Raw genomic sequence first — 23,443 nt, 5'->3', positions numbered from 1 at the left:
AATAATGTTTGATTTATTGACGTTGAGTGAGTCCAAAAATTTAATGGAATATGAGGTACCACTATTCTTATGAAGTAAATCGTTCTAACCTAAGAAGATATATTTCATAATCTCAAGTACTTGTGGAAAATAATTTTGATAATATAATAATTAAATTTTTCCTTACCATATACATGTAATGTTCCAATATATGAAGTTAACATGATATACTTTAAATTAATTTGTTTCTTATTTATTTATGTAAGTATAAGATTTATTAGAAATTCAGCTATTGCACATTAATTCTTTAGTTGTAACATTATTACTAAATATTGCAAACATTATTCACTATTTTACATTTTAGTTATAATATTATGATTTCTTATAGTTATCACATTAATTATATCTATCTTTCATCTTTCCTAATATTAACCTTTGATAAATAAATAAAAATTAGTATATAGTTCTAAAAAAATACATCTAAAAGGTTTAACGTGGAATTCACCGGCAAAGCATACCTAGTTAAATGAAAAGACAAATGCACAACGAGTATCACCTATAAGGTAATATTAGTAAAGTACGACTAATTACATGATTAAACCTCATCAAATTGAAATAAATATATAATTTATTGCAGTTAACTAATAAAATATTTCATTGATCGACTTTATAGGATCGGGCGAATAAGAGTATATATGACAATCCAACACATGTGTTGAAAAACTAATTTCTTCAAAAAGTGTACACAACCGATAATAGACAAATATTATTGGACAGATAGAGTATAACTTAACAATAACTATACTCACCTACCAACCCTGAAAAAATTTAAAATGTTTGAGGTACAAGTTGTATGAGAGTAATATTTTACTAATTCATATTTTAACCTGAGTATTATTTTATTAATTTTTTTTAACCTAGGAATCCATGTTCTATTTTTCTTCTTTGCCTTTGATTTCTCTTACATGCCCTTCTCTTTCTTCTCTTTTTTTTCTTATTTTCTATCTTTTCCTAAATCTATTTTGAAATTAATTTAATTACCGGTGTATATGAAAAAATAATTTATTTTGACAGAAAAATGTTTTTGAGATTTGTCAAATTTATCATCAAATAACGACATAGGCATCAATAGTAAAACTTAAAAAAATTTAAAATATAACTAGAAAGGCTAGTTTAGTAAAATGAATCTTTGACAAAAATACAATCGAAGTTAAATATAAGACTTAATTTTAAAAAAATAGTGAAATAGTTGTTATTAAAATTGCACATTAAAAATTAAGGGGTTATGAGCATAGAAAACATGATTATGATTATTATTTGGCATTTGGCTCTAGAATTCAAACATATATTTTTTATTATATTTGAAATAAATGAAATTACAGTTGAACATAGAGTCAAATTTTATTTTTGCAGAATAAAATATTCGAAATAATATGTATGTTAGAACGTACTTAAATACGGTTTTAAAAATGAAAAGTGAGTTGAAAAATCATATTATACTAACATTTTCAAATTTGAAATATATATTTGAGTTGAAAAAGTTGTATTCAAATTTTCATTATCAAACGTCAATTTTCAAATTAAGTAATAAAAAATTATTCTTTTAAAAATAATTCTTATGTTTGAATGAGTCCTAAACGAAGAAGTTAAAAAATATATAATATGAAGATAATTTTTTAAAAGCGTGATAAATGAAAAATGAGAGAAAGAATAATAAATTTTCTTGATTAATTTTGATGAAATAACTAACAATTCAAAGAATTAACTTGAACTTTTTTATACTCTTAACCTTTAATTATTAAATAAAAACAAAAAATTTTAAAAAATGAAATATTTTCATATGTACAAACTAAGGGAGTAGTTATATTAGTTTAAATGTCTTTTTAGAAAAAACATAAAATGAGAAAAGAGGAAAGAGAAATAAAAGGCAAAGAAAGAAAAATATAATATAAATCTCCTGAATCAAAATATAAATTAATAAAATAATATGCTCATATAACTAGTACTAATGCTTCATTCATAATAAAATTTCTCAACTCCATGAGAAAAAAAAAAGAACAAAACATAATCATCAATGAACATACACATCCAAAGTAGGATTAGATAGTAAGAAAGCATTATAACTCAATAATACTTCTCAAATTTGTAATTTTAATTTTTTTATAACATATTGAAATGATGATAAATTTTATATATTACTTTATAACTCTCTCCTTCCGTATTTACTTGTCAAATATTTTCTAATTTGATCTTTTTTTTATTTGTCATTTTTGACAAATAGGATTAAAAAAAGATTTCCAATTATGCTATCATTTTATTAACATTGAATTAATATCTTTAAAAAATATAGTAAGTAAAAATATGTTATCAATTAATAGAGATAAAATAATAAATTCATCAAATCATTGTATTCTTAATGAATGTACCATGTGGGGGTGTACAAAATCGGACCGAAAATGAAATCAAACCGCAAATTGAGTCAAACTGAAAAAAATTCGATTAGTGATTTGGTTTGACTTGGTTTGGTATTTGAAAAAAAAATCCGACTATATTAGGGTTGATTTGGTTTTAACTAAAAAAGTCAACGCGAGACCAAACCGACCTGAGATTATATATGTAATTTTAAAATTTTATTTTATACATAAAAATATTTACTTTGATATCATTATAAAATATTCTTATACTATTTCATAATTTTTATCTTTTAATATATTATCTCAAGTTTAAAACTTATAATTCGGAATGGTCCAATAAAAATTATAGTTCATAGATGTTGATAATCATAATAATACTTAAATCAAAATCAAATTAATACTAACGCAAAAAGAAAATCAATTCAACACTAAGAATGACAATAATATTGAATATTTATTTTTTACTCTTACATTGTTTAGATAATTAAAATACATAATCTAATTTTAATTTTTACTTAAATATTTAGTAATGTAACTATACATATTGTACTTATTTTAACATAATTTCGTACTTTTAAATTATGATTATTTTCATTATGACTTTACAATATTTATTTTTTAGGGAAAAATTACATGGAAAAATAAACTTATATCAGAAATTACTTAAAATAGCTACTGTTTGCTTTATTTAGCATTCTTCATTTACTTTTTGTCATTATTACGTTGTCAATATAGTCACTTTAAGCGTGCCTTTTCCCCCTTTTTTAATCCCAGTTCACACGACTTTTTTCACCATAAATTCAAAATTTCTACCTTTTGCCTCTCAATTTGTTCTCCCAGATTTTCCAGGTAATTGTTTTCTCGATTTCATGCTTATTTCATTATTTTGTATTGTATATTACTGCTAATTTTTTGTTCTTTTTCAGTTTTTCTGTTTTATACATCCAAAATCATGAATGAAGAAGAAACACCTTTTAAGAAAATCACTAGAGGTATAAAAGCGAATCAACAGTTTTTGTATGATTTTTCATCTTTTTCTTTGGGTTTAACTCAAGATTTCAAAAAAATTTCAGGATCCATGGCTAAATCTCGAATTAATCAACAAGATGGTATGTCGAAGCCTGGTAATGAAGATGCAGGAAGTCATGCATGTTTGCAAAACCAAAAGGAAAGATCAGAAAAGTGGATAAACATAAAGAAGACAAATATGTTGATGTTTTGACTTCAAAGAAGAAGCGTAAAGTAAAAGAGATTGCATCTACAAGCAATAAACAAGACAAATCAATTGAAGTTTTAATTTCAAAGAAGAAGCGTAAAGTAAAAGATATTGCATCTACAAGCAATAAAGAAGATGATCAATCTGATTCAATCGAACAACTACATTTTGAAAGAATTGAGGTAAGTTGTATTATGTTTGAAGTTCAGATCTAATTTTGTGTGCATATCTTAACTGTTTAAATATATTTTGTATCTCTATATACAAAAATGAAATTCTATATTTCAGTTGTTGTTGTCATTATTTTGATATTTGTGTTATACTTATTGATAAGTTGTATAATTTTTTTTGTTTCGATCGTATCCATATTTGTATAACTTTGTATTTGTATATAGATATTCACTTTGTTATATTTTATATTTTTATATAGATATTCACTTTGTATAACTTTGAATTTGTATATAGATATTTAGTTTGTATAACTTTGTCTTTGTATATAAATAATCACTTTGTATAATTTTGAATTTGTATATAGATATTCACTTTGTATAACTTTGTATTTGTATATAGATATTAACTTTGTATAAGTCTGTATTTGTATATAGATATTCACTTTGTATAACTTTGTATTTGTATATAGATATTCATTTTGTGTAAGTCCGTATTTGTATATAGATATTCACTTTGTATAAGTCCGTTTTTGTATATAGATATTCACTTTGTACAGTCCTGTATTTTTTATAATGTTTTTGATATATGTCTTGAATAATTATACATTTGAATTTGTATAATACATTTACATTATTTACTAGGGAGTACAATTTCTTCTCAAGGAAGATCCACTTTACACCCCACACGTGCAATGTTATACCAACATTGGGGTAATGGATCAATATTGCCTGAAGTTGCGTTCAATCAATTTTGCGCATCATCTTGTTTTGCTCAAATATCAAGTATGCATCGTTGTCATGTTCAAGCACAACTGTTTAAATGTTTTATGTTGCGAGAGGTAGAGGGTAGTTCTTCTAATGTCATTATGATTTACATAAATAGTAGCACTCTATGTTTCACCCGTAGAGATAACTGTCTTGTTTCTGGGCTTAAATGCAATGATGATCTGTCACAATTTGTGTTCAACACTGAAAAAACAAATAGACTTCTTCAGATGTATTTTCCAGAAAAAGAGAGTGTATCGAAAGCAAAACTTTTTCAGAGTTTTAATAATAAGATATGGTGTGATAACGATGAAGATGCATTGAAGTTTGGAATTTTGTATTTTATACATTCTTACATTCTATCTGAAGAGTCATTCTATACAACAATTGATCGAATCGACTTTAACTTGATAGAATCTGGAATGTATAGGGATAACACATATCAAAAATAGTTATACATAGTGGGTACCTGTTGAATTCATTTGTAAATTGTAATGCACAGGGGGTGCATGTTAAACAATATAATACCATTGAAATATATCGAAATATCATTTTAAAAATGAATTGAAATACCATCTGTGATCATGTATAAATACAACTAAAATAATATTCAAATGACAAAAGTCAGGCAATATTAAATGTATAAAATCATCATACACATTTCAAATTGAATCTTTTCTAAGCTTGTCGAGGTTGATTTCTACAAGAACGCCTATTGTGACCTGTTGTACCATATGTACTGCATGTATTTGTCCCCTTAGATTCAAACATCTCTCTTGTTGATTTCTCGCAAGACTTTTTTCTTGGTCTTCCAGGAGGCCTTTTGAATTCTGAAGGCAGAACTAAATCAGTCAGTATGTATCCAGGGAACACCCGCTCTGTTTTATCTGATAATGGGTATATTAGAAAATCATAAGTCTTCAACATTGTTGTCCGTGTGTATAAATTCGAGCAAAACTCATCTCGTCCTAAACTCTTGAACTTCATAATAGCCCAAGCATATTCACATGGTATTTCTGCATACTAAAAGCTACCACAAGTATACTTTTTCTTTTGAAGACAATCTATATAATTTCTACCTTTATCATTTACATTGTGAACATGTTCTGTTGACGGAAAAACCTGAAGTATACAAAAATAAATCAAAACAGATTATTATGTACAAATTTATACAAATATAAAGAAATCATATCATCATTCATGTATTCATTGTTTCATTGATTTTGAGTGTCTCCTGAAATTTTTCAATCAAGGGAGTAAATGCTGATGATGCCTCATTTTTGTTATCATAATTCCATCTGTCGAACATTAGCCTAACTTCCTCTAGAAAATCATAAATTGACAATTCTCTTGCTAAAACTAATGCCAAATTTTTCAGCGATATTTGATGTCATTGACGAACCACGATGAATGGGTGTATACATCCTAGACCACTTATCATATCCAGCTAACTTCAAGTAAGTATTCCTTTACTCGTATATCTACTTTCTTTACTATTTTCAATAGTCTATCAAAATCTGACTGATTACATGTTTTAGCCATTGTATAGAATACTGGACTTAATTTTTCATGAAATTTTCTGTACTTTGTTTGTACATTTGTCCAAAGGTGCCACAAACAAGCATAGTGTTGCACATTATTATACACTTGCGTAACAGCCTTTATGATGCTTTCATTTCTATCAGACACAATACACATATTATTTCTTTTCCCATATGATTCTCTTAGTTGTTCAAAGAACTATGTCCAAGAGGCAGCATTATCTAAATCCAAGACATCATATGCTAGTGGGAAGATATGACCTACACATACATATTTATACAGTTACAGTGTTGCAGATTATAAGTATATATACAAAGAGTTATGTAAAACAGTTATTCAAAATTCATATATTTATATATAATATAAAATACATATTATATACATGCACCTTCAGTCGTGGTAGCTGCTTCAAAAATTTCATTGTAAGGTCCTCAGAGATGACTCCCATCAACTACAACTACAGATCGGCAATGGTCAAATCCTTTGATGAATTGATCCAATGCAACAAATAGGTACAAAAACCTATCCAAGTGTATATGGGATCATAGATATGTAATACCCAATATATACAAATACAAAGGTAATTTGTTGTACGATCCTCCTGGCGTCCCCCTCAAAGAAATCAAAGCCCTTTCTTTAGCTCTCCTAGCCAACATGTAGGATATATCAACAACAAGATCCAACTTCATATCTTTGTTTATGTCAGAAGGTGTGTATTTCCTCTTATGATCTACCAATTTAGGTTTAACAATTCCACCAACTAAGTTGCTTATTACTTGTCGTTGCGAATAAACTCTATCTTTCGGTGAACATGTATGTTTAGCATTTAACATTCTTATTCTAAACATTCCTGATTTATTAATAAGGCCATCATTAACCACTTGCATTCATTGGAGAAACATACAAGTGTATAATTACACGTAAAATAATTAAGATATACAGATAAGTCAAATTTATACACCTAATAACAGTTGAACAGATTTATACAAATGATGTTACCTGATTGAATTTGACATTTTTGTCTTAAATTGAAATCGTTCTGCAATTGCATATTGCTCCATCACACACTTCAATGTAGCTTTATTATTGTTCACTTGATCTACCTTTACATACTTATATGATGTATCGGTAATCACCACACTGCAATTCTCCATTTGAAAGATATCGAGGGGATTTACTATCTCTGCAACTTTTAGTTTCTGTTTTTTAAATTTTTTAAAACCAGTTATACAAAGTTATCCTAAAATATTAGATGTTGCGTTAGTTGAGCTTTCACAAAGTTCATTGTTTTGACAAGACCTATTAGAGATAGTTATACAAAGGGGGTATTTGTTAAATTCATTTATAGATTTTTTTTAGCGTAACATATACCCGCCCCCCCCCATCTCATTGTGTATCACCATCCTAGTACTGCTCTGATCAACCTTTATATTCAATTTTTAGTAACTTCACAGTCACATCCACAGATAGTTGAGTTGCAATTATATTATATAACTCTGTAAAAGAGGCATTTTCTCTAAAAACAACTCCCTCAATAAAATAGTCAACTTAACAGTTTGCATCATCCCATTTTCCATAATGCATTACCAAGATAGCTAAGAAAGACATTCCTGCATACTATCAAATATCAATATAAATCAGTTGTTATTAATACATCTATACATACACTAATCATACAATTTTACAAATCATAGTCACTTTATAACAACTAATTTATACAATAATTAACACAGTTCAATTCTTTCAACTTTTTTATACAATCAATCACTGAAATAGCTCAGTTATACATCTACAGATATAACAGTCTACGTTTCTACGAGCATGATACGCTCAAACTTACTTCTCAAATAAGAATGAAAGCGGTTGTGTCAAGTAAATAACCCAACTAGTGAGGTTGGGATCGTTCCCACGAGGAAAATAGTCTAGACTTAACTTCAACCTGTTATTACTATTGCTTGGTCAATGACTTCCGTGGAAAGTAAAAACAATAATAGGGGGGTTTCTATTTCTAAATGAATGAAAATAACTAACGCAATTGAAAGAGACACTTAACAGCTTTGAATGTTGGATTATAATCAATTAATCAAAGTAACTAGGGTTTACGTGTTCCCCACAGGTTCATAACTTGATAATTCTAACTATAACAATTCTTTCCTAGTATCTTGCATGCAAAGTGATAAGTTATGTATTTCTAAATCCTTGGTCCGGCATCTAGAAAATCTCACTCCGTACCTTGGTCCGGCTACGTGTGTTGCTATCCTAACCCTTATCTTTACCTCATATTAAGCATCGTATTCGATATTTGACTAAGTTATTACCTCGTACCAATCAATACTAGCCTATTAGATAGTATACACTAAATCTATGTTGGTAATTCTTTTCCTATTACCTACCTCCTTGGTCCGGCAAGTAGCATTAAGGCGAGTTCTAACGTTGGCCATCCGTTAAAAAGACTTCTAAGCGAAAGAATTATTAATACATGCAAGACACCATTCTAGAATTGTTATTTTAGTTAGGTTTTATCTCATTATTTGCCTATGGTTCCCACAACCCTAGTTATGGAGTTTAGTTACTCATAGTCATAATCACAATATTCAAATATATGAAATAAGAATTCATGTACTTACTTCAATTAGCAAGAGTAAAATCCAAAAGTTTGCTTGATTAATCACCAATAATCACTTGCAAGAATCTCAAAATAATCAACAATCTCACAAAAAGTCTAATGATTCTCAAAAGTCTAACAATACAGTGTCTACTAATATGATGTCTAACAATACGGAGTCTAACAATGATCCCAAGTCTAACCCCACGAGGTTTTTTAAACTATTTATAGAAAATAAAAACCTAATTAAACAAGGACTCTATTTGCTGGAAATCTGCCAAAACGAGGCTGGGTCGACGAACCTCTCGTCATGGTCACGACGGACCGTCATGGACTCCGTCGTCCCGTACTTGTGCAATTTCTTTTGTTGCTCTCTTCATTACCCTCGATGGCAAGTATGACGGACTGTCATAGGCACAACGGTCCGTCGAGGATCTTCGTTCCAAAACCCTTCAACTCTTGGAATATGGGTACTGGATTACTTCTCTGAACTTCATGACGAACCTGCAGGACGGACCATCACAATCTTCATAACCCCACACTTGGTCAGACTTCCCCATCTTCCTTCAGCAGCTGCACTACGTTGCCACCTACGGACTGTCACAAGCACGACGGACCGTCATAAGTTCCGTAGGTGGTCTCTTCTGCATTTTTTCGCTCAAAATCTCTGCATTCATCTTTGGACAGATTTCCTGCAAAACAAAGAGAAACTTACATAAAATTAGCACAAAAAGGCTTTTGGACACACTAAACTTAAGGAAAAAGTATTAATAATACCGTGAAACCACGGTATATCAGAGCACTAACTTATACAGTCACTAACTACACATAAACAACAAATATCAATGAATTATACATATACAAATCGCAATTCCACTAAAACTAATTTATACAATTTTACAAATCTAAAATACTCTATACAAACTAAATTATGCAAAAATTAACTTTATACAATTAATCATTGAAACAACTCAGCAGATATAAAAGTTTACGTTTATAAGAATACTAACTTATATAATCACTAACTACACATAAACTATAAATATCAATGATACATATATAAATCGCAATTTAACTAAAAACTAATTTATAAAGTTTTACAAATCTAAATCACTCTATACAAATTAAATTATACAAAAATCCATGACGTGCAGTAATTTTTTCTTATTGATTTTCTATTAATTTAGCCAAAATTCCAAAAGTTTATTTTTATTTTATAAATTTTGTATTAATTTAAATTAAACTCATATAAGTGGACTCACAAAGGAAAGCCGTCTTTTGGGAGTTACGGATTAGTCGTCGTATTGTTCCATACACTTATCTCTTTGCAAGGCAGAGACAGCTTCTTTCTTTCTCCAGCCATGGAGACTGTTGTTCAAAGTTCAGTTGGTATATATTCGAAACCCTTCCATAGCTTAGCTAGAAAGCTAATTAAGGCATCATCAGGTCCAATTACAAGAGTTACAGAAATGGATAGGAGAAGAGGGGGAATTTCACTACTCACTTCTCATTCTTTTTTTCCTGCAATTAGGAGAATAAGAGCAATGCATAAGAGCATCACTTCTTCTCCAACGGGTATCTACGTTTTTGTTCCTGCAACTCCCTCGTCTTACAGATTTTGTTATTTCACCTTTATCGATGGTAAACTGTATGTAACTTTAATTTTCGAAATTCCACTAATGATGAGTTTTTATCTACTTCTCAAAATTGGGAAGGAAGGAGTAATTCTGAGTTTTGAATTATTAATTGTCACCTGCTTCTCAGAAATATACTAGTTTGGGCCTTTATTTGCTACTATTTGTATTTATCTGAATAATAATAATAATTGTGCTTACTATGTGGTGTTTCATCAATTCTGATGTAGTTTCTTTTGCAACACCTGAGGTGGGAGTTACAAATACTGAAACGCGTGAATGGGCGATGCAAGGTAAATTTATACCATGCCAAAATGATGTTATTTCAGCATTAAAGAAACAGTATGATGAAGCTTAAGTTTTTCTTTTAATAATTTTGATAAGAAATTTTGGTTATATTGGATGGTTGTACTCATTTAACGATCAAAGTGCATTCTGAACTTCCTTTTGGCTTTCTTGCATTTTGTATTATGTTTTATTTTGGATAATGGTGGTGTCTGGGCAACCTGTGTACACTTCGGCTAATTCCACGTGATACTTGCATTTTGTCTTATGTGACTTGTCTGGATTTTGATAGAACTTCTAAATTGAGACATAATGTTTGCATCAAGGAAACAAAATAATGTGTTATGGTGAAGTCTCTATGCTTAGCTGCATCTAGATTTTTTAATTCAGTAGTATTTACATGTATGTTCTTCATTGTAGTGGTTGCGTGAATGTGCTTTTGTAACTTTGTGAGAATATGTCCTAGAAGAATTACACACCTGACACCTTACTAGCAAGGCATTATGTAATTACTCATACTGTGCTGTTAAACTCTTGTTACTGAACTTGACAAGAGGCTATAAGACCGTAAATGTGTTTATCCATGCTACCATTCCACATCCACAGCTTTTAGAAGGTTGCACATTCAGAAGTCTTTGTTTCAACAACTAGTTGAATATTCTACGGAGTATGAGGTGAACCAGTAAGGTCATGAAACCTTTACCAACAGATCAACTTTAAGGAAATGAAAAGTTCTGTTGTCAACTTTGTAATAAATTTTGCGTTTCTTTTAGATTGTAAGTACCAATATTTTGGTGGAGTGATAGCTAAAATTTTTGCAAGTGCAATATTACCTTGCAACCATTGCCATAATCACAGGCAGCCTTCATAGGAAAAAAAGGGCAGTGCCAACTATTTGAAAGAAATGGAATGAATGGGACCTTAAGAAAATAACACGAAGGTGGTGGCTTAGGGGGTGTTAAAGCTAAGATGCTAGGGATCCTTATAACAGAGAAGATTTCAAACATTAATGTTATAAAGGTTCTTTTTGTTCTTGAGGAGAAGGGGTCATGATTGATGAGGATGGCAATACAAATGTGTATGGTGGAGGTGTGATGCTGAAAGAACGGTATTTGAGGAAATGGAGATGCATAATGGTGAGGCAAATCTGTGATTTCCTTGTTTTTGATGGGTCGATGTAGGGGTGGCAAAATGGGTAAAGTATATGGTTATCCGGTTGATTCAGCCATATCATCAATCATAAAATATGGGTAACTCATGTGTATCCACCAATTACACTCTCCTTAAAGTTTGTAACGATGTAGAAACCTATATAAGTACACTTATTAAGAGTGTAATTTCCAATTTTCTATTTTATTGACTTAAATTTAATGTTTTGGAAATCTTTCTTCTTTTTTTTTGGACAAATGTTTTGGAAAATATTTTTCTCTAATTTATGAAAAATGATTTCTGTACATAAAGTAGGGGAAAATTTCAAAACTTTTTTAAATCATGAAATAATTTTTCAGAACTTTCCTTAAACCACACCACTTGAAACTGGTCCGGGATCTGACTTCCGACCCCGACTCGAGGCCCAAAGTTTTACCTCCCAACCTCGATTCAGGACCACTAATTTTCCAAAAAATACTTTCCTTCATACTAAATACACACTAAAAGGAGAAGAAGAATAAGAGAAAAATCTTGTAATTTGAAAGTATTTATTTCTTTACATAATAAGAAGCAATGGACAGATAATATGGATATATGTATTACCCATTGGGTTTACCCATTTTAATCCATATCAAATATGAGTCGAGTAGGATATTCTATCAATTTTCACCTAACTCATTTTTTCCAACTCATATCCGACTCTACCCGGCCATTTGCCACCTCTAGTCGGATGTCTGTAGTTTGGCATATGGGTGTACCTTACTTTTTATATTGTAGTTCATTTTATTAATTCCAAGTCAGCCATCTATTTTTATTTTATTTTTGCTAATAAAGAGTTATACGATTAGTTTTTTTTTCTTAATTAATGAAATCACACTTTTTTTTACCTTTCTCAGAACACAAAATATTTCCTAAGGGATTTTTTCATAGGTGAAACCATGTGCTTCAACAAAGTGTACACTTCAAACAATGACATGCAAAGTAATCCAAACTAAAAGCAGTTGGTTCTTTGAATATCAACTCCGAGGAGTTGGATTATGTAGACATTATTGTATATTGGATGTTGAAATAATTTATTTTGATTATAATTTGATTATTATATCACTAAATTTATCTATGTTTTTGTATCTTTTGAACTTTTAATATTTGTGCGCTTGTCTTCCTTGTGGGATTACGCTTTGTTTGTTGTTGTTGTGCACTTGTCTTCAAAGAAGCATGCACTTCACTTCTTGCTTTTTCGCTTCAAACTGCATGGACCTTATCACTTACTTGCGCTTTTCAATTTTAAAAGACTGCTTCTGAACGCACATTTAGGGAAGGGACTCTTTTTAGTCATCTTTGAATGAAATTCACTTTTCTAGAAATCGAAATTCAAAGTTGCGGATGGCAAGTATTGTCTGCAGTCACAATTTTCTGGGTAGCACTTTGTGCAATCTTCTGCTGATTTTTTCATCTTTTATGGAGTATTTGGCTCCTTATGTGTTTGAGTGCTTGTACTGATTATATGTCCACAGATTTCTATACTTTAAGGAAGGATGTAGAAACTGTCTTAGAGCGTGTTCAGGAGATCAGAGCTGCTGCTGGTCTAAAGCAATTACAGGAAGATCTTGCTGCTTTAGAAGCAGCAGCTGCTGATCGGTCTCTCTGGGATGATCGTGCGAAAGCTCAGGAAACACTTCAGGCTTTGACTGATTGCAAAGACAAATTAAAGCTTCTCCGTGACTTCAAGACACAGGTACCTATACTTGCCTTCAAAGAGAGACGGAGAGCTGAAAACACTTGTACTATGTTGTTTCCTTGTTAACATCAAAACTCATTTTCCATTTTTGCTGAAACATCTTTATACTATATTAGTCTTGCACTGTAGGTCCTATTTTATCTTGTGAGGCGTATGTCACCTTTAACTTTGATTTGTCTTTGTAGTAAATGGTTAATGGTTCTAGGACATTTAGAAATCCAGTGATTACCAATCTTATTCTTCTGGAGGATCTCCTTCATTTCCCCTAAATACCTCCTTCTGTCCGAAGTTTGGAATCTTGGTTAAAAATCAGAGAGGAAGATAATCGAGTGGACAGATGTCCATTTGAAAGATTAAAAAAAAAAACATTTTTCCCGTTTGATGTGCAATTAAAAAAATTTGCAAAGCTTTTCTGTTTGGGGGACTTTTAGATTTCTCTTCTAGTCCTTGAAAACATCTCAGGTATCTGACCATGTATTTGGATATTTACTCATGAATCAGTGTCAGTACAACAGTGACAATTCAGTAATTCACACTTCCACAGGCTGATGATGCAGAAACGATTATTAAGCTCACTGAGGAGATGGACTCAATTGATTCAGTGTTTCTTCAAGAGGCCTCTGGTATCATAAAGGAATTGAACAAGGCACTGGATCGTTTTGAGTTGACTCAACTTCTTTCAGGCCCCTATGACAAAGAAGGTGCAGTGATTACTATCACAGCTGGTGCAGGCGGCACTGATGCACAGGTAATGCTGGATCAGTAGCAAGGGGCTAGGTCTATTGATTTTTTTATTTTATTTTTGATGACAAGGTCTATTGATTTTTTTTCTTGATAATCTTAATGCTCGGGTCAGTTTTCACGCATCTCGACTAATTCAACAGTATATATGCTACCATATACTAGGTAATATCTCCACCAAGGCTAAGGCTGGTATTGCTTAGTTGAGTGAAATCAGAAAAAGGACAAAAGATAACTTATGAATATGAAGGAATAAAATAGTAAAAGGGAACGAAGAACTAGAAAGAAGAGAGCTTATGAATAGAAGTGGAAAAGTACGTTCTATTTCACTGCAATTAAAACTTACGTTTATAATATAACATTAACTTCAAATACCTAAATATCAGCCAAAATCTGCTGAAAATAAACAAACTCCTAAACACTAGGAAAATAAGTTATCTCAAGAAAACTAATTGACTGCAGTAAATAAATGAAGCTGCAGTCCTAAAACATACCAACTAACATCTCTTAAAATACTAGAACAAAAGAAAAAAGATATGATGTGGAGTAGACACTATTGAAGCTCTTTAACAATTTGTATATTTTGCTTTGAAACCTTATCTTGCTTTTTTCTCATTACAGGTTTGGTCCATCTATTCTCTATTAGTCCTGTTTTATCAGAAAGTTTTCAAGTGTTCAAAAACTTGCAAAATCAGTGTCACAATTTTTATTACCTTTACATAGAATATTTTGATTAATTCCAGTGCAGGATTGGGCTGATATGCTTCTCAGGATGTATGTGAGATGGGCAGAAAAGCAGCGCTATAAAACAAAAGTTGTTGAGAAGTCTGTGGGAGAAGAAGCTGGGATCAAGTCAGCCACTGTTGAAATTGATGGACGGTATGCATATGGCTACCTGTCTGGGGAGAAAGGAACCCACAGGATTGTTCGACAGTCTCCCTTCAACTCTAAAGGCCTTCGTCAGGTTATAATATATCTTTAAATGATAACACTCTTTTGGGCCTCCTTATATTCTGTATTTTCTAGATACTCACACGTATATGAAAGATTTCGTATGAGTTTGAGTGGGCTACTTCACACTAAAAGTCCATAAGCATGATAACCATACCGTGTGAGCTTGCTTACATTGTTAGTCCCAAGTCCGAATAAAGGGTGAGAACTAGCATAAAAAGCCAGTTCATGATGAATTCTCACAATAGTATCATTGGGACATGCTCATCAAGGAACACATTACATCGCCGCCTGGATGTGATGAAAAATAAGGTAGTGATTCTGTCAAATTACCAATTGGATGTGACGGAATATGAACTGCGGTTCCTGCATCAGTGGTCGCCTGGTGGGTATGAGTAAAGATGTTAGTACTGCCACATCAACACCTTGATGTGGTACAACATAGGAAAGGGTCCCATGTCATGGACAAATGTATGTAAAGAAGCTAGTATGGCCACATCCTGGATATGTTACAAAATAGGGAAGGGTTCCCGCATAATCAACTAATGAGGGTAGGAAAGCTAGTCCAAGAGAGTTGAACTTGAGTAGAAGCTTGAACATAGGATTTTTGATTGGAAAGTTGATGGAATTAGTAGAAACCTTAAAAAGGAGGAAAGCTATATTGCATAACTACATGAAACTAAATGGTCGGGGTAAAAATAGTAATGGGGTGGGAACTATTGTAGAACAAGAACTTAAGGATTAAGGTTGTTCGGATACTATTATTTCATTATGTCTTGCATGCGTAAATGAGAACACTTAATGTCATTAGTGCGTACGCTCTGCCAATAGGATTAGATGCAGAAGCTAAAACTAACTTTTTGTCAAGATATGGATACCTTGGTTCAAGTGACTCCAAGCAAACATATGACGGTTTTGAACATGTAAAATTGTCCATGGGGGATACGGTTATGGTACTAGGGGTGATGAAAGAAGAGTTCACCCTAGCTTATGGTTTAGTCTAAGCAAACACATTTTAAAAAGGGATACTCTCGCCTGATAACATTTAATAGTAGGGTAATCATAGTCAAATAAACTTCATCCTTTCTAAGAGACATGATAGAACCACATGTTTGAGGGTTGGAATTGAAGAACGGTAACCAATTAGCGTTTCAAGAAAAAACTATAGGAGTGACATTGACTTATAGGGGGACACTGACATCCAGTGGAAACCCAATTGTAGTAAGAAAATAAAAATGATGTGTTAGGCAAGTCTAAAGATAGTTTTTCAACCACAAGAATCCTAGTGTTAGTATAAGGAGATACAAAGGGGTCGTTTGGTTTGAATTCAAGTTATGATAAGATTAATTATGATGAGATTATATTTTATTGAGTGTTTGGTTTGTTGTATTCAAAATAATAAATTTTTAGTACAATTTGTTTGTTTATAAATTGCCCTTCATGAATGTAAAAAGTGATATAACAAAAGGGTTGAAAGAGACATTTTTGTGATTTACTTAGTTTATCCCAGGATAAGTTATCCCGGTATTACTATACCACCCAAGGGGAGGGATAACTTATCCCGTAGTAATTATTAATCCCGGGATAAGTCATCCCGGACTTGCCAACCAAACAACAAATTAATTGGTATTGTAATTTAATCCCACGACTATTTGGTATTATCCTTCACACCAAACGAGCCCTAAGAGTTAATAGAGCTAAAGAAAGTGTTATAGGAAGTTATCAGACGAAAAAGAGGAAGACGTTGAATAGTATAAGAGAGCCAAGAGAAAAATTAATTGTAAGAAGGTTATTAGTATAAATCTAGGGAAAAACATTAGATGGATTTTACCAAATGTTAAGGACACAAGAATGAGAGAATGACATGTTTAAACTATCATGGTTAAGAGAGAAGAAGCGTAAGGACTTAAACAAGTGTACATAATGAGATAAATGGAGAGATGCTATTTTGATCAATTTTCAACTCGAGCAACGATTATAACATTTTGGATCTTTATATATTTGTACACAATATAAGCTTTTAGCCGCACTCATAAAATTAGGCCACAGAGGTAAAAGATGCATTGAAAAATATGAGAACTAGAAAATTCTGGTCCAATTGTGTCTCTATAGAGGTTTGTGAGTTGCTCGGAAAAGTTGGAGTAGGATTACTAACCAAGCATTTTCAATGTTGTACCAGGAAGTGATAGAGTAACTTGATTTATATTTTATAAGAACAGAGGAGATATTTGAAGTTGTATGAACTATCGTGGCATTAAATTTATGAGTCATATGGTGGAATTTCGTAAAGGATTGACAGAGCAGCATGTTGACACCACATGTTAGGTCCAAAGAGCAAGAGCTTGTATGAGTTTATTGTGTTGATTAATCTTAAGTGCAAACTTAAAAGTAGTGGTGGTTGATCGATTTGTTTCACAAGTATTTCCAGTTTCTATTCTTTTATATTCTTTGGGCATAATCTCCCAATTGTTGTAGCCTAATGGCCATTTTGTGGGGACTTTGGAGATCTCCCCCCTTCCCCTCGCTTGTCTAGTGAGGGTCCATTGTTGAATGTGGCAAGTTGTGTAGAATGTCTTGTCTTTAGCTTAAATGGTCACATCATGATGCACATTTTTTCCTGATGTAGTTCAATAAATGAGCTTTGATTTTATTCAAAATATGCTCATTTTGTAAGGGTGGCCCAGTGGTTTGAGCTTGGGACTTCCATGTTGGAGGTCTCAAGTTCGAAACCGCTTGTCAGCGTAAGCAAGGGATTTGCCTTCTGAGTCGAGCTCGTCGTACCAGGCTTTCCTAGTGCGGGTTACCTCTCCTATGTGGTTTGCGAGCTATTGCATAGGAGTGGGGTTTTACCCTGTGCACACCCAAAAGAGTAGCGGCTGCGAGTTTCCCTTGTCATCGAAAAAAATATATGCTCATTTTGTTTTTAAAAAATACCCCGTCCTCGCATTTTGTAAATTAGATTTCTTGAAAGTGTGAAAGTTGCATCAAATGGTTATATCAGTGAGTGGTGCCAAACACGTTTACAGTTTTGTTTTTCTTTATAACGTTTTTCTTCGCTAAAGCTCGTGCTTTAATTGCCCTTGTGCTTTAAACTTAAATATATTTTGGCACTTTTGTGCATTCCGCTTTTGAAAACTCTTTCCAACACTTTTTTCACACCTCAACCCTAGGTGAGGCGGAATAATACCTTATGAACACATGCTTTACAAGTAATCTATGATGAGAAAGTACACTACTATGCAGATTACTGATGAGAAGCTTCATATGCAACACATTTTGACTAGCTGAACCGCTATATGTGATAAGTGAAACTATGAATACAGATGGTAGCTTTACAATGTCTACAAAGCCTCTTCTGGAATCCATGATGGTACCATATGAAAATACGCATAGTAAAGACTCGGCAAAGCCCCGAATCGACCTGGAGCTCACCAACATCCGCTGAGTATAATGTGCTTCTATTGGAAAGATCCACTAGTTGAGTACTTGTACCTGCAACATGAAATGCAACGTCCCCAATAAGGGACGTCAGTTCGAAAGAATGTACTGAATATGTAAGGCATAATTAACATGAGCTCAAGTGAAACCAAATACCAATAGATAAGGATTAGAGACCACCTTTGCTTTGTACTTGTGGAATCGTGCATGTTACATTCTTTTCTTTAAATTTCTGTACTTTTTATAATCTTTATACAACATATGATACAAATGACCAGCTGATCACGGTAGAAGAGGATGACCCATGCTAGGCTTGCGCCCCCTGAGCTGTCACCCTTCCATACCAATTGGGATCGGCCCATGCTAGGTTTTTGCCCCTGGGTTGCCACCCTGTTATACCAATCGGGATCGGCCCATGCTAAGCTTTCGCCCCTGAGCTGTCACTCATAATCATATTGATTACTTCACTTAGATTCTTTCATCTTTGAGATTGTTGTTTATCAGTTCATAACTCTTTTGGGATTGTTCTTTAGATAATCGTAACTCTTTTGATATTGTTATTTTGATGTTCATAACTTGTTTGTGATTGTTGTTTTGGTGGTCATAATCCTGGTTTAGATTTGGATCTACAGACCAGTAGTAGAAGACATATGAATATGAACTTACGATATTAATAATGACATGGGAAGCAAATGTGACTTGAACGTAGTACTTAGGAGCCTATATGACTCGGTAAGCATTTTGATATCTCAAATCAAAGCACATCTAGTGAAGACAATTTGACATTCAACCAAGAGATTTGAACTTCATATGATACAAATACAAGGTGTTCATGAATGTGGAACCAAGGGGGAATGTGGGCAGATTCAACTTAAGGACGGAGACATATTCCAAGTAAGTACATATAAACGTACAATTGAGCTAGTAGTGATCCTGTGAGGTAACATTATAGTCTAACACAATGTGAGTAATAACAAAGAAGGGAACATATGAACATGTGACAAGATGACATATCTATAAACAATGGAAGCAAGTTGGCATGATATAGGCAGATTGTACCATGTGTAGTCTACGATCACTTTGACTTATGTAACGGGGATACATGCCATGGGTAATTTGACAATGAAACAAGTTTAAACCTTGCATGCTAACACTTGATAGAGTAAACACGCACATTTAGTAACAAACTCATATTAGAGTAGGAACTGCAACTATGGATCAGTCACTACCAAGGGCACTTAGAAAGCTTACTTTTTGTAATGCAAGTTTTGGATTCATGCCAAAGAAATAAGAAATCAAATAGCCTTACATACCTTGCTATACAATTCAAAAAGTATTGACTTAAGCTCCTTCTCTTCAGATCACTGATCTACAATAAAGTAAGTTGTAAGACTAGTATTAGTAGCTAATCAATCAATTTGAGCCACTTGATCACACCCAAATAATAACGAAGCAGTAAGCTGCAATCTATCTACTGAGTGTTCTCTTTCCTTCCCTATCCCATTAATCGCATCTATATACTGTACAACCTTCGTATTAGGTCCTCCCCAAAACTCCCTGCAATATTTAAGTTCTTTAACGTCTCCATAACTTCCCCGTTCATCCAATCACATCCCTTATCATAACATACATAAAATAATCTTTGAACATAATAGTGTAATAGAAGCAATATGAATCATGGTTTCTGATCACCAGCACTTGAAGAGCTAACATTACTTTTAATGTGCTAAAACAAGCTCATAGCTTAATTTAAAGAGGACTCCCCACCATGGTAGTCCCAACATGCACTAATCACCATAACATCCTCCCAATATTTACCACCTAAAAGTAACAATTTCCAACTCACTAACATTTCGACTGTCCTAATTAACTCAAGCACAAGAAGGAGAAAATTGCAGTAGCTTACCTTGCTGGACATAACTACGGCTTGCTAAAACTTGGATTCTTCAATGTAAAAGTTGTCCTCCTTAACTAGTCTTAAATTACACCTTTCAATAGCTTGAAAATACCTATTATTCAAGAACCTAATGGTATTTAATGGTTGTTGTATGAATCTAAGAGAGAGAAGAGATAAAGCTCTAGTAATCAGATTTTTTGTCAAAGTAAAAATGGTTGGAAAAAGCTGATATCAATCTCTTTTAAAGGCACCCTGCTTTGGCCGACTTTCTCACTCATTTAGGGCCATAATTTGTCAAGTAGGTGACCCACCTACTTGGACTTTTCATTTGGACTGTTTGGTCTTAAGAACATTGGCCCTTTTGCCACCTTTCTTGTACTTCATTTGCAGCCAACAACTGTCTATAATTTGGGCCACACATTTAAGTAGGTGATTCACCTAGTTTTCCATTAAAATTATTTCTTGTGGGCTTGGGAAGATTGGGCCTTGGCTGTCCATTTCCCCTTATTCTTCTGTTCAACTTGGGCTAAATTAATGCAAATAGGTAGTGTACTTGGCCCAATAACATGGTCAAAAGAGTCTTAGTAGGTGATGCACCTACTTGGTCCTTTGGTTGGTCAATAAGTCAAGTAGGTGATGCACCTACTTGGTCCTTTGGTTGGTCAATAAGTCAAAGTAGGTGACGCACCTACTATCACCTACTAGAAGTGAAGTCAAGCAAGCACCTCAATGTTTTATTCCATTTCGAGACCTTAATAACTTTAATATAACTTAGAACTTATATACACTATGTCACTTTATACTTTAGACTCAAATACCACCTTATGATCTAAAGTTTAAATACTTCCATCGATATCAACTTAATTGGGTCGCATTAAAATCTATGGAAAGTTCACTTAAACCTATTCTATTGCCACTAGTCGCATAGGAAATCGAATCCATAACCATACCACAAGGCAGTTTAATGCGTTATATAAATAAAACCAGTACACGTAAAATACGGGGTGTTCATCCTCCCCCTCTTATGATCATTCGTCCTCGAATGATAGGTGCACCTGATAGATCAGTTAATCTTTGAATTTCATATAGGGATTTGCGAGAGTCCTCATTGTAAATAGGAAGGACTATTTAAAATCCATATACTAACCTAAAACATGTATAGACAAATGTAGCGTGACGTCTCGATAGATATGATTCATGAAATAGTACTATGAAAATTAAACCCCTTCTTTATCATGTAATTCACTGAAGATATACAAGTTGGACTCATACAAATAAGGACTGTAATATGCCTAAATACAAGACACTCAAATGACATATCAAATGAACAAATTCTAGTAGGATTCATGATCATATAAGGGGACCACATGATCTCAGATCCTGATGTTGATGTTTAAAATAAGGAGGGTTACTTAATTTATTTTTAGAAACAAGTTAACTTTAAAAAGTTCATTCTAACCTAAAAAAACTAAACCTGTTTTTGGAGTGCAGACACCTTAGCACTTTGACACCTACACTAAAGGGCCAATTAAGCCAGATGAAGCTGGTTTTCATCAAGTTCCAGGGCTTAAGCGTGCTTAAACGAGCCTTTAAGAACAACACTAGTAAAAAATGAGCAATGTATCATTGTTTCATTAACCACTTTATTATGATATCGTGCATCTTAGTATGATATATCTGTTTTTCTATCTTCATAGCAAAAGAATCTTGTCGTTTACATACATGGACAACACATAAATTTTTGAAGTGGCCACTGTGCAGACAAGCTTCACTGGCATTGAAGTTATGCCTCTTCTTCCTGAAGACTCAACAAATGTTGAAATTCCCGAAGAAGACTTGGATATCAGCTTTACAAGAGCAGGTGGAAAGGGAGGTCAAAATGTTAACAAGGTTGAGACTGCAGTTCGCATCACTCATATTCCCACTGGTGTAGCTGTTCGCTGTACAGGTTTCTTTGAAACCTTTTTCTCTTTATTATATTATGTGACATCTGTAGCGAAGAAGTTTGAGATGGAGCGACCTTTTGGTTCTAGTGGATAAGTGTTTGATCTTTCTGAATTCTGACATAGATTGACATATGGACTCAGTGAGATTAGAGCTGTAAAGTTGTTATAAACTAGCATACTTTTGTTCTTAGCTCGTTGTGTTTTTGTTCTCTTCCCATCCTTTGGTCTTCTTTCTCTTGTTAGATTTTGAGCTATGGTTAAAGCATTAATTTTCTTGTCTAAAGTATTAATCGCAAATCTATTATAGTATTCTAGCTGCAACTAAAGTAAAATGGAATATTAGTGGAAGAACAATATAAACAAATGTACGGAATAGACCAAAAATGATCATCTCTTTTCCCTAAGGTGTGGTTTATTTGGAATTGATGTGTGATACTAATAATATAGCTTAACAATTGCAGAGGAGAGGTCACAGCTGGCAAATAAGATAAAAGCTCTAAGCAGATTGAAGGCAAAATTATTGGTGATTGCAGAGGAACAAAGGGCATCAGAAATAAAGCAAATAAGAGGAGACACGGTGAAGGCGGAATGGGGCCAGCAAATAAGAAACTATGTCTTCCATCCTTACAAGCTAGTAAAAGATGTAAGGACTGCTTATGAAACTTGTGATATCACCTCTGTGATGGATGGTGAGTTAGATCCTTTTATCAAAGCCTACCTTAAGCACAAGTACAGTTTGGCAGCAAATCCTAGTGGACTCACTTGATAATGCAAATGAATCACTAGATACAACATCTTTAATGTTGTTATTACCTTGTATTTGAGATTTGTTCCCATCTTTCTATAATTGTTGTGTTTAGTTAATAGGAAAATGACATATTGAAGTATGAAAGGGAAAAAAGACAATATTCAACAAAATAGTTCAAAATAACAAATCTCAAAAGCGGTATGTATGCTCACAACCAACAAAAGC

The 23,443-nt window shown here is 32.8% G+C and overlaps 1 protein-coding gene and 1 long non-coding RNA gene across 5 annotated transcripts; one reads left to right on the top strand and one right to left on the bottom strand.

Annotated features, from left to right (window-relative positions):
* Positions 1-9,931: 9,931 nt before the first annotated feature.
* Positions 9,932-23,388, top strand: LOC101257065 (peptide chain release factor PrfB1, chloroplastic). 2 transcript variants are annotated; one of them, XM_004237199.5, is made up of 7 exons: positions 9,932-10,266; positions 10,556-10,618; positions 13,274-13,494; positions 14,042-14,245; positions 14,987-15,202; positions 22,286-22,472; positions 22,932-23,388. In XM_004237199.5, the coding sequence occupies exons 1-7, from the start codon at positions 10,053-10,055 to the stop codon at positions 23,234-23,236; spliced, it is 1,410 nt and encodes a 469-aa protein (XP_004237247.1). In that variant the 5' UTR covers positions 9,932-10,052; the 3' UTR covers positions 23,237-23,388. The 2 variants fall into 2 exon arrangements, with proteins under 2 accessions (XP_004237247.1, XP_025886471.1); XM_026030686.2 differs by having other exon boundaries at positions 9,958-10,332.
* Positions 18,276-20,738, bottom strand: LOC104646822 (uncharacterized). 3 transcript variants are annotated; one of them, XR_011220634.1, is made up of 4 exons: positions 20,534-20,737; positions 19,941-19,996; positions 18,784-19,253; positions 18,276-18,681 (listed from the first exon to the last, which is right to left on the bottom strand). It is a non-coding gene; the product is annotated as an uncharacterized lncRNA (long non-coding RNA). The 3 variants fall into 3 exon arrangements; XR_011220635.1 differs by having other exon boundaries at positions 18,808-19,064; XR_011220633.1 differs by lacking the exon at positions 18,784-19,253 and having other exon boundaries at positions 20,534-20,738.
* Positions 23,389-23,443: the final 55 nt, after the last annotated feature.

The sequence above is a fragment of the Solanum lycopersicum genome, chromosome 4 (genome assembly GCF_036512215.1).
Source record: "Solanum lycopersicum chromosome 4, SLM_r2.1".
Taxonomy (NCBI): Eukaryota; Viridiplantae; Streptophyta; class Magnoliopsida; order Solanales; family Solanaceae; genus Solanum; species Solanum lycopersicum.
The sequence above is the reverse complement of the archived record's forward strand: the minus strand, read 5'-3'. Positions and strand labels throughout refer to the sequence as shown.

Coding starts and splice junctions, on each gene's coding strand:
- LOC101257065 (XM_026030686.2), top strand. CDS start 10,053: ATGGAGACTGTTGTTCAAAGTTCAGTTGGTATATATTCGAAACCCTTC. Junction 10,333..10,555: donor TTATTTCACCTTTATCGATG/GTAAACTGTATG, acceptor ATTCTGATGTAG/TTTCTTTTGCAACACCTGAG. Junction 13,495..14,041: donor TCCGTGACTTCAAGACACAG/GTACCTATACTT, acceptor ACACTTCCACAG/GCTGATGATGCAGAAACGAT.